Source organism: Capricornis sumatraensis, chromosome 11, assembly GCF_032405125.1.
Source record: "Capricornis sumatraensis isolate serow.1 chromosome 11, serow.2, whole genome shotgun sequence".
Classification (NCBI taxonomy): domain Eukaryota; kingdom Metazoa; phylum Chordata; class Mammalia; order Artiodactyla; family Bovidae; genus Capricornis; species Capricornis sumatraensis.
The window spans coordinates 99,975,716-99,996,587 of NC_091079.1; the positions used below are offsets into that span (position 1 = coordinate 99,975,716).

General features: G+C 47.8%; 1 protein-coding gene across 1 annotated transcript in view; it reads left to right on the plus strand.

Moving 5' to 3' along the window:
* Positions 1-6,972: 6,972 nt before the first annotated feature.
* DEPTOR (DEP domain containing MTOR interacting protein) overlaps positions 6,973-20,872 on the plus strand; it is a 118,085-nt gene continuing 104,185 nt past the window's right edge. Inside the window, exon 1 of the mRNA XM_068983892.1 lies at positions 6,973-7,061. Within this exon, the coding sequence (XP_068839993.1) occupies positions 6,973-7,061 (89 nt within the window). The remainder of the gene's footprint in view (positions 7,062-20,872) is intronic.

The following is a 20,872-nucleotide window of genomic DNA, read 5'->3' on the forward strand; positions in this document are numbered from 1 at the left end:
TCTTTGCATTTCTAAAGTAATTGTCGTAGGGATTAAAATATGCATCGTTGAAAAGGGAACCTCCTGTGTTGTTGGTGGGAATGTAAATTGGTGCAGCCCCTATGGAAAACAATATGGAGGTTCCTTAAAAAATTAAAAGTAGAATTTCCCTAATGGTGAAGTGTTGTCTCAAGAAAATGGGAATACTTAGCTTCCCTAGTCCATGCTCACCAAAAGCCAGGAACACGCCCAATAAGGAGACAAACCACGCCCCTCCCCCTTCCCCACCCGAAAATTTCCCAAAGGCTTTCTTGAGTGGCCCTTTTCCTGCAGAGACCCAGTAACATTTCACTTCATTTCAGTTCAGTCACTCAGTCTTGTCCGACTCTCTGCGACCCCATGGACTGCAGCACGCCAGGCTCCCTGTCCATCACCAACCTCCAGGGCTTACTCAAACTCATGTCCATTGAGTCGGTGATGCCATCTAACCATCTCATCCTCTGTCGTCCCCTTCTCCTCCTGACTTCAATCTTTCTCAGCATCAGGGTCTTTTCCGAAGAGTCAGTTCTTCGCATCAGGTGGCCAAAGTATTGGAGTTTCAGCTTCAACATCAGTCCTCCTGTTGCAGAAACCAGTACTCGAGAAACCAAGCACCACATCCGGAGAGTTGGAGAACTCAGGCTTATTTCAACGGCGGGACCAGAGGAGTCAATACTCTAAGCTCTGAGCCCCGAACAAAGGGGTTACAGAGCTTCAATAGACAGACTGTAGTGGGCAACACTAGCTGTTAATAGGCTGGTTTAAACTGAGAGGTTTCGTGCTCCCGCAAACAGTGGTCAAGATGGGGAGGAGGATGCCTGGCCTGGACAGGCACGATTAAGCAGGTTTGCAGGGGCTGGGTGATTGCAAAGAGCAGGACAAGGGTGAGTGAGATAAACTCCAGTTCCTAGTATTGCAAGTCCCCACTTTCTGAGACTATGTGACCTACGTGACCCAGACTTTGCAAGGGGAGGGTGAGTTATAGAAGCAGAAGGAGGTAAAATTTTAACTTTTCCTCTTCACTTCCAATGAATATGCAGGACTGATTTCCCTTAGGATGGACTGGTTGGATCTCCTTGCAGCCCAAGGGACTCTCAAGAGTCTTCTCTAACACCACAGTTCAGAAACATCCATTCTTCAGTGCTCAGCTTTCTTTATAGTCCAACTCTCACATGCGTACGTGACTACTGGAAGAACCACAGCTTTTTGCCAGCAAACGTGGACGTTTGTTGGCAAAGTAATGTCTCTGCTTTTTAATATGCTGCCTAGGTTGGTCATAGCTTTTCTTCCAAAGAGTAAGAGTCTTTTAATTTCATGGGTGCAGTCACCATCTGCAGTGATTTTGGAGCCCAGGAAAATAAAGTCAGCGACTGTTTCCACTGTTTCCCCATCTATTTCCCATGAAGTGATGGGACCGGATGCCATGATCTTAGTTTTCTGAATGTTGAGTTTTAAGCTAACTGTTTCACTCTCCTCTTTCACTTTCATCAAGAGGCTCTTTAGTTCTTCTTCACTTTCTGCCATAAGGGTGGTGTCATCTGCATATCTGAGGTTATTGATATTTTTCCTGGCAATCTTGATTCCAGCTAGTGCTTCATCCAGACCAGTGTTTCTCATGATGTACTCTGCATAGAAGTTAAATAAGCACGGTGACAATATACAGCTTGAAATACTCCTTTTCCTATTTGGAACCAGTCTGTTGTTCCATGTCCAGTTCTAACTGTTGGTTCTTGAGCTGAGTACAGATTTCTCAGGAGGTAGGTCACGTCGTCTGATATTCTCATCTCTTTAAGAATTTTCCAGTTTGTTGTAATCCACACAGTCAAAGGCTTTGGCATAGTCAATAAAGCAAAAGTAGATGTTTTTCTGGAAATCTCTCGCTTTTTTGATGATCCGGTGGATGTTGGCCATTTGATCTCTGGTTCCTCTGAATCCAGCTTGAACATCTGGAAGTTCACGGTTCACGTATTGCTGAAGCCTGGCTTGGAGAATTTTGAGCATCACTTTACTAGCATGTGAGATGAGTGCAATTGTGCAGTAGTCTGAACATTATTTAGCATTGCCTTTCTTTGGGATTGGAATGAAAACTGACCTTTTCCAGTCCTGTGGCCACTGCTGAGTTCTCCAAATTTGCTGGCATATTGAGTGCAGCACTTTCACAGCATCATCTTTCAGGATTTGAAAGAGCTCAACTGGAATTCCATCACCTCCACTAGCTTTGTTCGTAGTGATGCTTTCTAAGGCCGACTTCACATTCCAAGATGTCTGGCTCTAGATTAGTGATCACACCATCATGATTATCTGTGTCATGAAGATCTTTTTTGTACAGTTCTTCCCTGTATTCTTGCCACCTCTTCTTAATATCTTCTGCTTCTGTTAGGTCCAAACCATTTCTGTCCTTTATCGAGCCCATCTTTGCATGAAATGTTCCCTTGGTATCTCTAATTTTCTTGAAGAGATCTCTAGTCTTTCCCATTCTGTTGTTTTCCTCTATTTCTTTGCATTAATCTCTGAGGAAGGCTTTCTTATCGGTTCTTGCTATTCTTTGGAACTCTGCATTCAAACAGGCATATGTTTCCTTTTCTCCTTTGCCTTTCACTTCTCTTCTCAGCTGTTTGTCAAGCCTCCCCAGACAGCCATTTTGCCGTTTTGCATTTCTTTTCCATGGGGATGGTCTTGCTCCCTGCCTTCTGTACAGTGTCACGAACCTCCGTGCATAGTTCATCAGGCACTCTGCCTATCAGATCTAGCCCCTTGAATCTAGTTGTCACTACCGCTGTATAACCATGAGGGATTTGGTTGCAGTCTCCCTGAGTGGTCTGATGTCCTTTCGTGTTGTTGCAAAGGAATGCCACGCGGTGGCAGCATATCCCGAAGTCGAGCCTTTCTGCCTCAAGCTCAGGAACTCGGGGATGAGCTGCGCCGAGGCAGGAGGACCGCAAATTTAAGACAATGTTTTATTTCTATCAGTAGAAAAAGGTGGCAAAAATATTCAAACTAGTGTGAATGATGAACACATCAAAATTTAATTTTCTTCTATTTTTACATTTAACTTTTAAAAACAAGTTCCCTTCTTTATAGCTTCCCTGGTAGCTCAGAGGATAAAGCGTCTGCCCGCAATGCGGGAGACCCGAGTTCGATCCCTGGGTCGGGAAGATCCCCTAGAGGAGGAAATGGCAACCCATTCCAGTATTCTTGCCTGGAGAATCCCATGGACAGAGGAGCCTGGCGGGCTACAGCCCACAGGGTCGCAAAGGGTCGGACACGACTGAGCGACTTCACTTCACTCCCTTCTTTAAAGGATCAGCGGAAAGATCTGGACAGGATATAGTTAAGCCATCAGTCTACTTCCGTTCCCAGAAAGAGAAGAAAAATCGTGGCAGCTGGAGACTCTAGACGTGTATTAATGGTTAGGGATAATGTTCACCTTCGAATACCATGCGAGCCTGCAGGCAGAAGCAGCAGACCACCTGGGGGAGCGCCAGAACGTGGCACCGAGAAGGTGGGATTTCAGTTCATCTTTAAGATCAAGTGGCAATAATACAGGTGTATACGAAGGGGCAATAGCAGTAATGGGGTGTGTGTGTGCGTGTGCGTGTGTGCACGTGTGCGCGTGTGTGTGTGTGTGTGTGTGTGTGTGTATGTGTGTCGCTCAGTCATGTCCGACTCTTTTGCAACCCCATGGACTGTAGCCTGCCAGGCTCCTCTGTCCTTGGAATTCTCCAGGCAAGAATAATGGGGTGGGTTGCCATTTCCTTCCAGTAATGATAGCTAACATGTTATTAAGTTTGTAATCGACAGTATTTTTTTCACAGACTATTCATCTTCTCACACTGCTGTTCACCCCTTTTCCAGAACTATTCAAAGCGTGGTCTGCCAGCTGATAACCCTTACCTATATGGAGAGACACTGAGACTCACAGATATTGAGAGAAATCGTTTAGAAATGTTTATAGCAATTTGACAATTTTCTGTCCGTTCACCAAACAGTAAAGTATTGGGGCTTCTGCTTTGTATGTTTTTAAAAATTCATTTTTATTGTGTTTTGCCAAAGTGCCAGTCTTCAATGGATTAAAAATGCACACACTCTTACGCCCGTGCAAGCACACATCTAATCCATATCTACCAAAAGCCTGAGGAGCACTGGTCCCAGGGCTTGAAAACAGCAAGAAGGCACGGCGCAGGTGAACAGAGAGAGCAGGAGAAGGCTCAGGCTTAACAGCTTCTGCCTGGACAGGTGGGCTCATTCGACTTTATTTCACCCTGCCAGAAAAGATAATGAACAGGAATCAAATCATGGTCTGCTGGAATCTTCCATCCTTCGGAGGTCCGGGGTGGATTGCCGCGTCCGAGCCCTCTTCTCGTTCAGGGGCACCTGCATGTCACACGCTGTTCCAGGCCAGGCGTGCTCACTGGTCCTCCGGAGTCAGATCACGAACCTTCCCCTTAGTTAGGAGAAAGGGTCTGTTTTCTAGCCAAGGGGAACATGGTGTGTTTCCTACATGAAAAGAAATATGAAAACAATAACAGCCCATTGGTATCCCAACTCCTGTTCATATCCACACACACAAACACACGCAGAACCTTCTCCTCAAGCATGAACGGTAAATTCTACACTACCTCTCCCTGGAGTGGTGGTGTCAGGTATACTCCTGACTTGATCCCCCCTCTTATATTAAGGTGTTTTTAAGTAGTTTTTTTAATCACAAACTTTTATGATAAAAGTTTTTATCATGAAGTTTTAATCACAAACTATTAAACAGGAAAGTATTTTACATAATTTTTTTTCACTTTCATTTTTCAGATGAAGAAAGCTGTCTGAATTCAAATGAAAACATGACTAGCTTTAAAGGGAGAAAAGCCAGAAGACAATTATAATAGTGATATGATTTACAATATGTAGTTAGAGCTTTTGGATAAAACAAAATATTGTTTGAATGATGAATAATTAGGAATAGGTCAATTTTTTTTTCATTTTACACCTTCAAAAAGCTTAAAACTATTAATCAAAGAGAGATTTAGCAGGGCCTGTTTTGCCCTTCTCTTTCCTTCATATTGAAGACCTATTAATAATCAAATATTAATTAGAGATAACAAGAAAAATGGATTTGTCTGGAAACAAAACCACAATGGAAAGTATCTGGCAAGAATTTCTTCACCTTTTTCTCCTTCTTTATCTTCTTCTTTTTCATGTTAAAAGCAATAATGAGGGGCTTCCCTGGTGGTCCAGTGGTTAAGAATCTACCTGCCGACGCAGGAGACACAGGTTTGATCTCTGCTCTAGAAGACTCCACATGCTGTGGAGCAGCTAAGCCTGTGCTGAAGCCCACGGGCCCTAAAGCCCAGGCTCCACAGTAAGAGAAGCTACCGCAATGGGAAGCCCAGGCCCCGCAACAGAGTAGCCCCCACTGGCCACAACTAGAGAAGAGCCCAAGCAGCCACGAAGACCCAGCTCAGCCAAATATAAAGAAAAAGTAAATGTATTTTTAAAAATAATGATGTTAAAGAGAACAGCTATTGAACACATAGCATGTACCTGGACACTTTACATAATGTTGTTTCACCTAAGTCACACAGCATCCCGATGAAGTAGGAGTTACTCCTGCTTTATTGATGGAAAATAGAGTCTCGGGGAAGTTAAGTAACTAGCGCAAGGTGGCAAAGTGAGTAAATGACAGGATCAAGATAGAAACTGCATGTTTGAAGGTGAAATCCACGCAAGCTCTTGATAGTCTTTGTAGCAATTTCAGAATAAAATCAGGAGCAAAAGCAAGCTGTTGATCTAATTAACCCTGGGCACCATACTTATGTTAAATGATTCTCACAGTTTTTGGACAATGAGGCTCAAGTTACCTCATCTCTCTGGGCCTGCTTCCTGAGTAAAATGAGGGCAATACTCATTTTACCATTTGTTGCGATTAAAGGAGGTAACAACTACCTGAAGCGTCCTTAATGCAGCAGATGTGAACAACGTGGTAGCCACAATTATTTTTATTTCGTAAAGGAAGAAACTGGGAATTAAGCACATTTAGTTAGGAAGTTACAAGTATGCCGCTGGATCCCGAGTCCGTGTGATTCCAACCCAGCACTCTTCATTGATTACCCCATGGCGCCGGAGAAGACTCGAGTCCCTTGGACTGCAAGGAGATCCAAGCAGTCAATCCTAAAGTAAATCAGTCCTGAATTTTCATTGGAAGGACTGACGTTGAAGCTGAAACTCCAATTGTTTGGCCACCTTGATGCGAAGAACTGACTCACTGGAAAAGTCCCTGATGCTGGAAAGATTGAAGGCAGGAGAAGGGGGCCGCAGAGGATGAGATGGTTGGATGGCACCACCGATGGACATGAGTTTGAGTGAACTCCGGGAGTTGGTGATGGACAGGGCGGCCTGGCGCGCTGCGGTCCATGGGGCCGCGAAGAGTCGGACACGCCTGAGCGACTGAACTGCAACAGCAAAGGCAGGTAAGGTGTCTTTGGTGAGAAGGTTGGGCGAGAAGCATGGTTAATTTCTTGAAACCCTGCAATGACGTGTACATCCTTCCCAGTTCACTGCTTAGGGAAATGATCATTTCTACCCTGGCAGTTGGGGACGTAGACAATATAATAAAAATGCCTGCACCCGTGTGTAGTAGCCTCCCCAGGACTTCGCAGACCAGCTGTGCGCGTCAAGGAGGGGTCTCCGAGCCGGACCTGCAGGCTCAGCCCGCGCTCAGAGCCGCCCCGCCGGGTGTTGATGTTTCCCTCTCAGCCCCGCCCCCGGCCACGCGAGGCTCAGCCACGCCCCTAGGTGGGCGGGCTCTCTGGGCACCGCCCACCGCCTCCCCACGGTAGCCAATGGCGTGTGGGCTCCGCACCGCCCCTAGCAAAGATGGCGGGGGCGGTGTCAGTGCGGGCAGGCTAGGGCTCGGAGCCGAGCCCACGGCGGACCGCGGAGACGGAGGGCGCGGCGCGGGCCATGGAGGGGGGCGGCGGCGGCGACGGCGGGGCGCGGCAGCGCGAGCTCGAGCGCATGGCGGAGGTCCTGGTCACCGGCGAGCAGCTGCGGTGAGGCGGGGGGCCGTGCCGCGGCTCGCGCGGCGCCGCCAGCCCGCGCGCCCGCGGCTCCCCTGGCCCCGGCTTCGCTGCGGCCGGGCGGGCGCGGGCTCGCGGGGCTCGGGCGGGGGCGCGCGGGGCTCGGGCAGTGGATGCGCGGGGACTCCGGGGTCTTGCCAGCCGGGTCCCGGGGCCGGGGCGAGGGGCGTGTGGGCAGCCCGCAGCCGGCCTCACCGCAGCCCCGTTCCTGCAGCTCTCCGCCGCTCAGACGCGCTGGGGCTCGGACGCGCGGGGCGGCGCGGCGGCGGGAGCGGGGACCGCGGGCAGTGAGCGCGCGGGGGCCTCGGCCTCCGGGGTCTTGCCAGCCGGGCCCCGGGGCCGGGGCGATGGGCGCGTGGGCAGCCCGCCGCCGGCCTCACCGCAGCCGGGTTCCTGCAGCCCTCCGCCGCTCGCACGCGCGTGGGGCGCGCGGGGCGGCGGGAGCGGGGGCTCGGGCGGGCTCGGGCGCTGGGGTCTTGCCGGCCGGGGCGCGAGGGGCGCGTGGCAGCCCGCAGCCGGCCCCGCCGCGGCCGCGCTCCTCCGGGTGGAAGCCGCCAGCCCGCGACGCCGTCACTTAAGGTGCACGTTTCGCGTCGCTGCCCTGAGCCCCGGTGTCATCATCCGTGAAGCGGGACTGACCTCGGCGCCCTCCCGAAAGGTCCTTATGGGGCCAAACCGAAGGCTGGAAACCCCGCGCCTGTGCCGGCGTCCGCACGCGCGCGGGTCAGCGCCTGGGTCCGCCAGGGCCTTGGAGGCTCGGGTCCTGCCCCGTCCCCGCGCCCGCTCCCCGCGCACACCTCGGGCGGAGCGCACTGGCCCGGGCGGCCGCGCCCCGGCTGCGTCCCCGCACCCGGCACAGGCGGGGTCCCGGGCTCAGACCCCATCACTCCCATCCCATCGCGGTCCTTGGATTCGTCTCTGAGGGTTTTACCGACGGTCTGACCGGTTCCGCAGCTGCTGGGCTTGTGGTCATACATCGGTTTGCCAGGGAAAACAGAACTCCTTGGCGTCAGCGTCAGAGCCACTTGCGTGGGCCGCTAGTCCCGTCAGACGGAGTGCGCGCCTCTGCCTTCTTACTGGTCTGAGTGTCCAGGTTCTTTTTGGTGTCTAAAACGCTGGTTTCAGAACCCGGAGGAGAGAGACCCTTGTAAAGATCCCTAAAGGTTTGGTAACCATTCTGCTTGCTGCTCTTGTATTGAGGAAGCAAATATTGGAGGTCAGAATTAATTGAGTTTAACGTTACGAAAGGCAAATTGCACATTTCTATTCCCTGATGGTTTTTAATATATAGCCAAAATTCAAGAGAATAAAAGCTTCTTTTCCATCAAGAGATTTTCTAATTGAAAAAAAAAAGTAAAACTTTTCTGATTCAATTTGAAACACTAACACTTTATCAGCTCCATTGGGTACGTTTCACTTCCTTTTAAGAAATATGGTTAAAATGGTATGTTCTAGATTATGTGACTTTTACCACAATAAAAAAGACATTTAAAAAATACATTGCATTATGAAAGATTGTTTTCCTAAGGGTACTCAAACTATCATCTCAATAATAAAAAAACTAATAAAAAAAAGGTGAAATATTGCTTGGTGCCTCTCTCCAGAAAGCACCTTCTCCTTCAAACATGCGCGATTGTGCCATCCTTGGGGGGTCCCTGGAGCACTTCCCCTCTTTCTGCCTGCACCCCTCTGTGCTGTGGCAGGTTAGTGTAGAAGACAGAGGGCTCTCTTTCACACTCCGGTTAGGTAGACCTGGGTTTGAACTTCAGCGCAGCTACTTTGCTGCCAAGAGTCAACATTAAGTTGTTTTGAGGAAAACTTTAAAGCCCCATGAATTGGATTTGCTACTTTTTCTGGTGCCGGAGGCCTTGGACAAGTTACTTAACTAGGAATGAGGGCCAGTCATGGAACCTACCTCATGGTGTTGTGATGAGGGTTAGATAGACGAGCTGGTGCTTGGAGCAGCGCCTGTCGTGCAGTTGGCACCCTGCCAGCCTTAGTGTGATGGTTCTGCGACTTTGGACAAGTTAACTCACTTGTCTGGACTTGTCTCCTCACCTGTAAGAAGGCAAGATAAGCAGCCCATAGGGTTGATGACAAAAGGCAAGATAAGCACCCCATAGGGGTGATGACTTTCCTCTGGGCTTCAAGTATGGAGCATTTAGCTGGGGGTTGTCATAGTTAATGAGGTTCTTGGTTGCCTTGCATCACCCCCACGTGCCTTCCAGCTGAGCCAGATTTAGCAGGGGGGCCTGCTTGCTGGTTGAGAACACCGGTTTAGAACCGGCTTGCTGGGGCTTCTGATTCCGGCTCCACCATTTATTAGTCCTGTGACTTGGGGACAGTTTGCTTAACTTCTCGGTGCCTCAGTTTCCCTTCTCTTGCAGGGATTTTGTGAGGATTGAATGAGGAGATGCTACATGTAAAAGGCTTACTAAATGTTAGTTGTTTAATTTTACTTTGGAAACGTGTCATCGTTGCCTTGTAAAAATCTCTACCATCTTAGCACTGTGCCGAGTACCAAGTACGCAGCAATTCCTCAGATGTTTGAACGAGTAGTGTATGTAATTAAATGTACCAAAGCAAATTGATAATCAGAATTTAGGGACTTAAGTGGCCGTGCACACCCGTGGCTTCTTGGTTACCGGAGGAACCTCACACAAAGGAGTAAGGATGCAGATCTCCTTGCTGTCACTATCACGCTTCCACATGCTGCTCTCTCACAGGCTGACTGTGGGGACTGTGTGATGTCCAGGCTTCCTGCCTCCAATTGCTTTATGCATACACACACACGCAGAACTGCTGTCTTCCTTCTCTTTCCTTTCCGTTGCTTTCTGGGCATCAAAGACGAGGCAAATAAGTAATGAGGAAAGGACGCCCTATGATTGGGACTGGAAATGCAGCATTTGGCTTCCAGGCCCAGCTCTCTGATGCTGTTTATTTAGCATTTGTTTATGAATGTATATATGCATGTTTCATGTACATTTATTTTTAACTATGTTTACAAGTCAGTTACTCAGTTTGGGCCTCAGTGACTGTGCCTGCAGAATGGGAATAATAATACTCTTCCAAGTAAGATTTGTGGTTTTGGATCAAACTGGGTATAACATGGGAAGGAACTTTGTAAAATAAATCAATAACTCAAGAGTAGTGGTTGCTGTGATTATTATAAGCTCCAGATGTGAAACTGGGGGCTGGCTCCACAATCCTGACACTTTGGTAAGGGCAGCTGGCTGCATAAGGGTATGAAATTGAGCAACATTTAAAGACACACCCTGCTTTCTTTTCTGGCCTGACCGGAACCGTTTTCCTAATGTCTCTGTGCTTTCCCTTCCCCTGGAAGATTTACTTCCTCGCCCAATGCATCTGCTTGTTTTTGCATCTTTTTTTCGAGTGACGACCTTAACAAGAGCAGGGTAATTTTTTCACATATGCATTTGCTTGTTTTTGCATCTTTTTTTCGAGTGACGACCTTAACAAGAGCAGGGTAATTTTTTCACATATGCATTTGCTTGTGGCTGCTGGTCTTCCTTGCGGGGTGGGCTTTTCTCTGGCTGCTGTGAGCAGGCTTCTCGTGGTGGGGGCTTCTCTTGTTGCGGTGCACGGGCTTCAGTACTTGTAGCCCGTGGGCTTAGTTGCTCTGTGGTGTGTGGGGTCTTCCCCGAACAGGGATCGAGCCTGCATCTCCTGCATTGGCAGGAGGATTCTTTACCACTGAACCACCAGGGAAGCCCCATGTTTTTGTATGTTAAAAATGTATTTGGATGTCACTTCATATCCCCAGGATGGCTATGATCAGAAAGACAGTAAGTGCTGGCAAGGTTTTGGGGAAATTGGCACCGTGACACACTGCTGGTAGAAAGAGAAAATGATGCAGCCACTTGGGAACTCATTCTGGCATTTCGTTAAAAACCGAACACAGATTACCATGCGACCCAGCAATGTTACTCCTAGGTATATATTCAAAAGAAATGAAAACACATGTCTGTATAAAAATTTGTACACAGATTTTCAGAGCAGCATTTTTCCTAGTAGTGAAAACCAGTAACTACTCAAGTGTCTGTCAGCTGATGAATGGGTCAGTTATGCGTGATATATCTGTGCAAGAAGTGTTATTTGGCAGTGGAGGGACACAGCATGGGAGGACTCTGACTTACGCCAAGGGAAAGAGGACACAGAAGAACACATGTCCTCTGACGCCTCTGACACGACGCGTCCAAAACAGGCAGATCTGTGGAGGCGGAAAGTGGTGCCGGTGGGGGTGGGGGGCGGGGCGGGGGGTGTAGAGCTTCTCTGGGTGATGCTGAAATGCTTTCAACTTGACTGTGGTAATGGTAACATAACTCTGTGTATATGCTTAAAACCCCTGAATTATGTACATTCAGTGGGTGAATTATGTGGTGTATGAATTATATCTCAGTACAACTATTACACAAATGCATCTGGATGACATCACAGTGATGAAAGACAAAATATGAGAACTGTTCAAGTGCGCTTTTTGCTCTCTTTTTGGATTGGCCAAAGAGTGCAGTGATACTTATCATCAACTTGATAACAGCGTGACCATCACACCAGATGAGATGGGACTGGTATTTTACATATATCTTTTTTAAATTAAATTTTATTTTTTGGCCACACGGCACATGGGGTCCTGGCACCAGGGATCAGACTTGTGCCCCTGCATTGGATGTGCAACGTCATAGCCACTGGGCTTCCAGGGAAGTTGCGGCACGTGTCTTTTTACAGTATTATTCTTTTTGTTTTACACTATTATTCTTGATTCAGCACAGAGAAAACATGCCGTAAATTGTCTCAGCACATTCCTAATTTGAAGATAATGAGCTATTTGTAAATCATTCATTCTTGATACTGAGGTTTCATACTGTAACTTTTAAGATTATTACTTGTGTTTATATGTTTATGTGTAAAGCTCTTATCTTGACATTTGCCGTGCAGTCGTAATTATGACATTCTAATGACAACACCCAAATCCACCTTTTGTTTCTTCTATCGGTTAATTTCACAGATACTTAGCAATAAAGTGGTTTGTAAAGGAGCATTTAAAGAGTCCCACAGACTATCCCTTTTCTCTCTGTGGTGATGGTAGGTGTGATAGTAATAACAACAATACTTGTGTGTGTGTGCTAAGTTGCTTCAGTCATGTCCAACTCTTTATGACCCCATGGACCATAGCCTGCTGGGCTCCTCTGTCCCTGGGATTCTCCAGGCAAGAACACTGGAGTGGGTGGCCATGCCCTCCTCCAGGGGTCTTCCCAACCCCAGGGATTGAACCCGCGTCTCTAATATACCCTGCATTGGCAGGTGGGTTCCTCACCACTAGCGTCACCTACTTACAGGGCATTTATTATCTGCCAAAGACTCTTCCGAGTGCTTATATGTATTAGGAATATATATTAACATATATTACATATATATATATGCCTTAAGCTTTATAGCTACTCTGTGTAGAAGATATGCTTCTTCTCCCCATTTTACAGATGGGAAAACTGAGGATCAGAGCAGGTAAGCTAACTGGCCATAGATTATTCAGCAAGAAAGCACTAGAGCTGAGAGTTCTTGCTCTTAAGCAAAATGCTAGACCTCAGTTTAACGGTGTCTCCAGCGAGTAATTTAGAGGGTTAGGAAGTGTCAGGATGAGACCAGTGCAAAACAGAATCATGTGTAAGAGTATCAACGTGGGATGGCTTTTGCAAACAAGCAAGGAGACAAATGATTTTTCCCTTCTGCTGGGAAAAAGCTAATTAATTTCTAGAAGTGTTTATGTTCTGACAAGATAGAATGGTCACTTTCTCCATTAACTTTTAAACCATGTGTTCCTTGCCATGTGGTTTTGGAAACTTAATTTGAACTCCACTCATTCTGAATCTGTACTCACTTTAATGGATAATTACAGTGCACTGTTTTGCCAGCTGTGAGGATGGGCGGGTGGAAGGGGAATTAAGAATGTAATGAGGAATGGGTAATTAAGGAAAATGCTTTAAGCTTTCCAGTTATGCTCATCTACCTAGACTAAATATGCTAATTACAAAAGTCTCATCCAGTCATTAAAAGCTGGGTCCCTAAAAGCAATTTACTGGGCAGTGAGCTTTAGGTAAGTTGTAGGAAATTGCAGTTCTTTCAATTGTTTGATATATTTGCCTTTTATCTGCAACAGACTGCCTTTCCAGACTCCTACAGGCTTGCTGTTGCCTTGGCCATAAAAACATATTAAATCAACACTGAGCAGCTTTTCTGAATTTGCTTTGCCAGTGTAAATGCAGTATGCAAACTAAAGGTAAAAAGTCAGCTGGTGGAACCAAAGGCCGACCTACAATAAAGTAAATATGAGATACGGAATTTAGAGCTGCAGAATAGAACAAGGGGGAATACAGCTGACCCTTGAACAATGCGGGGGTTAGAGCAACCACCCTCTGCACAGTTGAAAATCGAGTGTGACTTTACAGTCAGACCTTCTCTGTATCCCTGGTTCCCCACCTACAGATTCAACTCACCATGACTTGTGTAGTACTGAGCTATTTATATTGAAAAAAGTCTAATATAAGTGGACCTGAGCTGTTCAGAAGGGGTCCATTTTATTGCACTTTAAACTTAAGGAACTTGAAGATTGGCTTAGAGCAGGGGTCCCCAACCCCCGGCCATAGACTGGCACCGTCTGTGGCCTGTTAGGGACTGGGGTGCCCGCTGGGAGTGAGCAGTGGCAGACGAGCACGGCCTCACCTGTGTTTGCAGCCACCCCACCCCTCCCAGCGCCGGGATCTGCCTACAGCACAGGGGGCCCGGGTTGGATTCCTAGATCGGGAAGATCCCCTGGAGGAAGACATGGCAACCCACTTCAGCGTTGCTGCCTGGAGAATCCCGTGGACAGAGGAGCCTGATGGGCTACAATCCATATGGTTGCCCAGAGTCGGACACGGCTGAGCGACTGAGCACACCCCGTCACTCACAATGCACGCCTGGCACTCCTGATGCACGCTCTGTCACTCTCGAGGCACGCCCCATCACTCCTGATGCACGCCCCATCACTCCTGATGCACGCCCCCTGACCCCTGACCCCGGCACTCTTGTCACTGAGCTCTGCCCCCTGTAGGTCAGCAGCGGCGTTAGGCTCTCACAGGAGCGCAGTGCATGTGAGGCGCTTGAAGCATCCCCAAACCCGCCACCCTCCACCGCCGCCCTCCCCAGGCCCCAGGGAAACTTGCCCTCCATGGAGCCAATCCCTGGTGCCAGAAAGGTTGGGGAGTGCTGGCGTAGAGAACGTGTTTGAGAGTAGCCCCTGTCGGTGTCCAACAGTATGGATGCTTAGCTCCACTAGACGTGGTAACCAAGGGGAACGGCAGGAAAGCTGCTGCCTAGATGCTCCTACTGAAATGTAGAGATCCAAACGGAAGGAAGATGCCTTTATTTTCCTAAACAGCAGAGAGGATATCCTGGCATCTGGGAAATTACCACCTGTTCGGATAAAGAAAAGGTGGGGAGGGCTTCAGAAAATGGAGAGCCGCTCTATTTGGGGTTGGGCAGAGGAGCCGTGTGTAGAGCTGAGCTGCCTTTGAACTGGAGGCTTTGCCCGTTTGCAGACCCTGTTTCATGGACATCTTTTCCAGTTCACCCCTTGGAGGTGGGGGCATCTCTCACGGACCCAGCACAGAGCAAGCTCAGCAGATGGTTCCTTTCTTTCCTGGAGAGGGAGCCTGGGAAGGTGCTGTGTCATTTGCAGGAACCCTCGTGCAGATGGAAGGCAGTGTGTGCTCAGTAAATGATTGTGGAGTAATTGTACACTTCTCTTCACTTGTGCAAGCCTGTTTCTGAGATGACGGCAGTGTTGGTTATGAATAATGTTTGTGCTGACTTTTCTAAAAGGCCAATGCTGGTGTTTAGATCCTGCCTCTTGACGACTTTGGAATCGATAAACCTGAAAATAAGTCAAATGCCTACCCTTCAAAAGAAGAGAATAAGAAGTGATGGATGATTCTTCTCTCCTGTAATTTCTAGTATTTATTTGGATCAGGGACTCACATCCCTTTATCAGACAGCAGCTCTTCACTGGTTGGTGTCTCTGAGTTTAGTAATGAAGAAAAGACAGGGGGAACAGTATCACCCTCTGTCTGCCTAGTACGTCACCACCGTTTGCTCTGTTCCTCATTACGTACTAAGGAGAGAGGTGGGTTCCAGGTCTGGGACCCCTGTTCCAGTGTTACCAGCTTTAACCACACTTGGAGGCTTATGCCTGTGACTTTTATGGATTGTGAGATGCTGGGAGGCCACAGTGGGTCAGGGCTGGTAAACGGCCGTGCCCCATGGTGCTGCCAGCGAGGGCGACGGGGCCGCTCTCATCCAGGCTGAGATGGTCCATACTGGATGCAGGGACTTACCCGGGTCTGCACGGAGAGCCACCTTGCTGTAGCTTTTCAAACATTTTTAAAGGTGACAAGGAGAGGCGGGTGAGAGGGAGGAGAGGCGAGATGGAGAAAGAACACACGCCGGGGAGTGCGGGACAAGATGGCCTTTCATCCGTGCAGTTTTCTGAGAACAGCTGTTGCCGGGGTGTAGCAAGAGCAGACAGACGTCAAGGCCTCCAGCCAGAGGAAGCCCACGGCAGCTGCACGGGGAGGGTTGGCAGCTAGCGTCATCAGAGCAGGGCCCAGCTCTTTCCGCTTGGCACCTTTAGCTGTTGTGCATGGTTTTGTTATTGTTGGTGGTGTGCGTTATTTGCTTTCGTTTTGATGACACTGTCTCCCTGCGATACTTGTACTTACAGATTTCTGATTCTGGTCTTGACCCCAAGGTTCCTTTCATTGAGGCGAAATGTGGCCCAGCACCCACTCAGGTCCTGGGCCCTCCTTTGATCGTCCAGCTCTGTGCGCTCCCCCGTGGGTGCTGAAGTTGTTACAGCTCCGACGAGCCGAGCCTTGTGCTCCGTGGCAGACCAGGTGGGCTTCTGAGGGAGGCTCGTCCAAAGTGCTCAGAAGCTCCTCCAGTCCCGACTTAGAGAATGAGAAACGAAGCGTCAGCGTGAGCGTCCTCTCATAAGAGACAAAGCCGTATCTCCTGCTGCCCTGTTTCCATTACGGTTGGGTGAGTGTGCTCTATTATGTGTGAAGTTCGCTGCTTTCTAACAAGCTGTAAAATTCTGGAGGGATACACTGTGAGTGGTGCGGCCACAAAAAAGAAAAAGAGAAAAAGGCTAGGAGGAACGGGAAGGCGGTAGTGCAGAGATGTATAATGAGGTGCTGGGTTAAGAACAACCAGGGTATAAGTGGCTGCTTCCGGTTGAGTTAGTAAAGAATCTGCCTGCAATACAGGAAACCTGGGTTCCATCCCTGCGTTGGGAATATCCCCTGGAGAAGTAAATGGCAACCCACTCCAGTGTTCTTGCCTGGAGAATCCCATGGACAGAGGAGCCTGGTGGGCTACAGTCCACGGGGTCACAAGAGTCGGACAGGACTTACTGACTAAACCACCAGGGAATAAATCTGCAAATTTGCAAAGAAGATATATTAAAAAAGGATTGTTTTTTCCGTCTTAAAAGAAGATTTAGCACATTTTCAGTTGAGGATCCTGGGTTAGTTTTCTATCAAAAAGCAGCTCTATTTATAAGGTTAGTACACTGTTCATAAAGAAGGCTGAGTGCTGAAGAATTGATGCTTTTGAACTGTGGTGTTGGAGAAGACTCTTGAGCGTCTCTTGGACTGCAAGGAGATCCAACCAGTCCATTCTGAAGAGATCAGCCCTGGGATTTCTTTGGAAGGAATGACGCTAAAGCTGAAACTCCAGTACTTTGGCCACCTCATGAGAAGAGCTGACTCATTGGAAAAGACTCTGATGCTGGGAGGGATTGGCGGCAGGAGGAGAAGGGGACGACCGAGGATGAGATGGTTGGATGGCATCACTGAGTCAATGGACATGAGTTTGGGTGAACTCCGGGGGTTGGTGATGGACAGGGAGGCCTGGCGTGCTGCAGTCCATGGGGTCGCAAAGAGTCGGACAGACTGAGCGACTGAACTGAACTGACACTGTTTTCAGGTACAGAGTCCAATAAAGTGTAGGTTTTTTAATTGTAGAAATCCTATTTTCCTTCCCGATTCCTTTCCTCTCGTAGCTCAGCTGGTAAAGAACTGCCTGCACTGTGGGAGACCTGGGTTGGATCCCTGGGTTAGGAAGATCCCCTGGAGAAGGGAGCGGCTCCCCACTCCAGTGTTCTGGCCTGGAGAGTTCCCTGGACTGTATAGTCCATCGGGTCGCAAAGAGTCGGACACGACTGGCAAGTTTTACTTTCACTTTCCTTTCCTCTTCTCCAGGAGGAAAGGAGAATGGGGTAAACTTGTATCCTATTTTCATCGAATATTTTTATAGAAATTCTACTTACCTTTACTCTTTAACATTTTCATAAATGAAAATGACTTTCACCAAATGTATTCATTGCAAAAACAAGAGCATAAACTGTTGTACGTTGAGATGCCAAGTGCCTCTTATATCATCTTTAGTTAAGCTATAATAAGCTTGATAAAATAAGACTTTACCAAAGCTCCTACTTGTACTGTTTTCATCTTAAAAACACAACAAGACTCAATTTAGAGATAAGGTTTTAAGGCAGTTATCTGATACATAACCAGGATTCATTTTCCTTCACATTTGTTAGAATTTACTTTGCTAAAGACTGTATTGTAGACTCTGGTAGTCAAACCTAACAGGGGGTATGACCTGTCTCTATGAAAGAGGGTGGGTAAGCCTTGGTTGCCATGAGAAGACGCTTAGCCTGCTACTCTACTCGTGAGAGCCAAACGTTATCGTAGAGTATTTCAGGACATTCAGATCTGAGGCACATGAGTGAGTCAGCTTTTTCCTCCAACACTCTGCTGTGAAAACTTTCAGACATCCAGACAAGTGTAGAGAATTCCACAGTGGACGCCCTTGTCTCCTCTGCTCAGATCTCAAGGTCAGCACTCCGCCACACTTGCTTTATCACCTGGCTGTCTTTATGTTCATCCTTCTGCCTACCCATCAATTCATCGTATTTTTTTTTAGCATTTCAGAATAAGTTACAGACAATAATACACTTTTTCTAAACTTTCAACATGGAATTTACTAGCTTGTACTTCAGTTCAGTTCAGTTCAGTCGCTCAGTCGTGTCCGACTCTCTGCGACCCCATGAATCGCAGCACGCCAGGCCTCCCTGTCCATCACCATCTCCCGGAGTTCACTCAGACTCACGTCCATCGAGTCCATGATGCCATCCAGCCATCTCATCCTCGGTCGTCCCCTTCTCCTCCTGCCCCCAATCCCTCCCAGCATCAGAGTCTTTTCCAATGAGTCAACTCTTCGCATGAGGTGGCCAAAGTACTGGAGCTTCAGCTTTAGCATCATTCCTTCCAAAGAAATCCCAGGGCTGATCTTCAGAATAGACTGGTTGGATCTCCTTGCAGTCCAAGGGACTCTCAAGAGTCTTCTCCAACCACAGTTCAAAAGCATCAATTCTTCGGGGCTCAGCTTTCTTCATAGTCCAACTCTCACATCCATACATGACCACAGGAAAAACCATAGCCTTGACTAGACGGACCTTAGTTGGGAAAGTAATGTCTCTGCTTTTGAATATGCTATCTAGGTTGGTCATAACTTTCCTTCCAAGGAGTAAGCGTCTTTTAATTAGCTTGTACTATAAACTAGCTTGTACTATTTGTTTATAATTCTCTTTTTTAAATTTGAATAAGAGTAGGACTTTATTGATTCGTTCTTTTTTAATTGGAGAAGTATAGTTGGTTTGCAGTGTTGTGTCAGTTTCCGGTGCACAGCAAAGTGACTCGGTTATATGCATGTATGTGCACTTTTTCAGATTCTTTTCCATCATAGGTTATTCTACGGTATTGAATACAGTTCTCTGTGCTATACAGTAATCCTTGTCTATCTGTTTTATATATAGTAGCGGGTATCTGTTAATTCCCAAACTCCAAATTTATCCCTCTCCTCCACCTTCCCCTTTGGTAGCCATAAGTTTATTTGTATCTGAAGGGCTACAGTCTGTGGGATGGCAAAGAGGCAGACAGGACTGGGTGACTAACATTTTCACTTGTGTGTATCCGTTTTTTTAGATTCTGCGTATGAAATGAAAAGGAAAGTCGCTCAGTCATGTCTGACTCTTTGAGATACCATGGACTGTACTGTCCATGGAATTTTCCAGGCAGTAAGATTGGAGTTTGCAGCCTTTCCCTTCTCCAGCAAATCTTCCTGACCCAGGAATCAAACTGGGGTCTTCTGCATTACAGACGGATTCTTTACCAGCTGAGCATGTAGGTGGTCTCATATGATATTTACCTTTCTCTGTCTGACTTCAGTTAACTCTAATATTCCCTAGTAACATCCATGTTGCTGCAAAGATTTTTTTTTTTTGAGACAAAACTTATACAGTGAAATTCACCCTTTGATGAGTGTTGACTAAGACATGCCTCTGTGAAACCCAAACCCCTGTCCTGATATCTTTGAATGCTTTTGGCGCCAAGAAACAGAAAATCAGCCCAATATGTTGACCCCATAACTGGAAATCCAGGAGACGTGAATAACCAGCTGATGCCACGTGCGTCTGTGACTGAGTGTCTTCTGAAACAACGCGTGTCCTTAGAATTATGCTACCCCACTCTTAGAGTTGCCACCTACGCAGTCTTTACTCCCCTTTCCTTTCCAGAAGTGTCCGGCAGAAGTGCAAAGCTGAGGGGAAGGTTAGAGGTCACTTTTTGAAGCTAAAAGCTGTTTCAGCAGCAGCATGACAGGCTCTGTTGTCCTGCCATATCCATGCGGGATCCCTCTCAGTATCATATCGCTGCTGCTGCTGCTGCTGCAGTCGTGTCCGACCCTCAGCGACCCCACGGACTGCAGCCCACCAGGCTCCTCCATCCATGGGATTTTCCAGGCAAGAGTACTGGAGTGGGGTGCCGTTGCCTTCTCTGCTCTTATCACTAGTTCCGTAAATAATTCCCAAACCCCGTCTAGAGGTCAGACGCTGGGTTAGGTGCTGGGGAGGAGGAGGGCCTTCATTTCTCAGGCTTCCCTCTGTGATCACTTGCATCTCTCCGCGTTTCAAGCACACTGGTGGCCCCCTATGGGTCAGAAACTTTATTTTCCACCTTTATGCTTTGAGGTTTCCAAATCGTGAATAATTTGGAAAGTGCAAAGTAATATAAAGAACACGACTCTTAAGGTAGCATTTCTGGACTGGCTTAAGGCAAGGGCCCTTTGATCATTTGTATCTGTCCTGCAGCAGAATTAACTTCAGAACGGGGCGGACACCCCACGGGAGTGGAATCTGCGAGGATGCCAGGGGTGGGGAAGGGACAACAGGCATATACTACATGAATCTAATGTCTCGTGTGTCTTTGGATAACAAACTTACTTAAAAACCTGAACACATGATAATTAATTTAATAAATTCATATATTTACAAAAAATATGAACATTGAAAGACACTGAAAAAAAATTATTGAAAGTTAAAGGATGGGGAGTCCTGAAGATGCTGTCAGGCATTTTGGCAGAGAAGGACACTTAGAGGCGGAAGCCACGCTTGGAGCATAAGGGACGAACACTGCCCCGGAAACTCCTGCAGGGCGAGGGCGCAGTGAGAGGAGAGAGACGGAGGCCGGGGGCCTGGGACGCCGGGTGCGCTGAGAGGTGATGGCACCGCGCGACAGGAAGCCTGGGCGTCAGGCTCCGGGCGCCCCGGGTGGCGCCTCGTCCCTAACAAGCCTGGGCGGTAGATTGGCTCAGTACAGACATCGTCT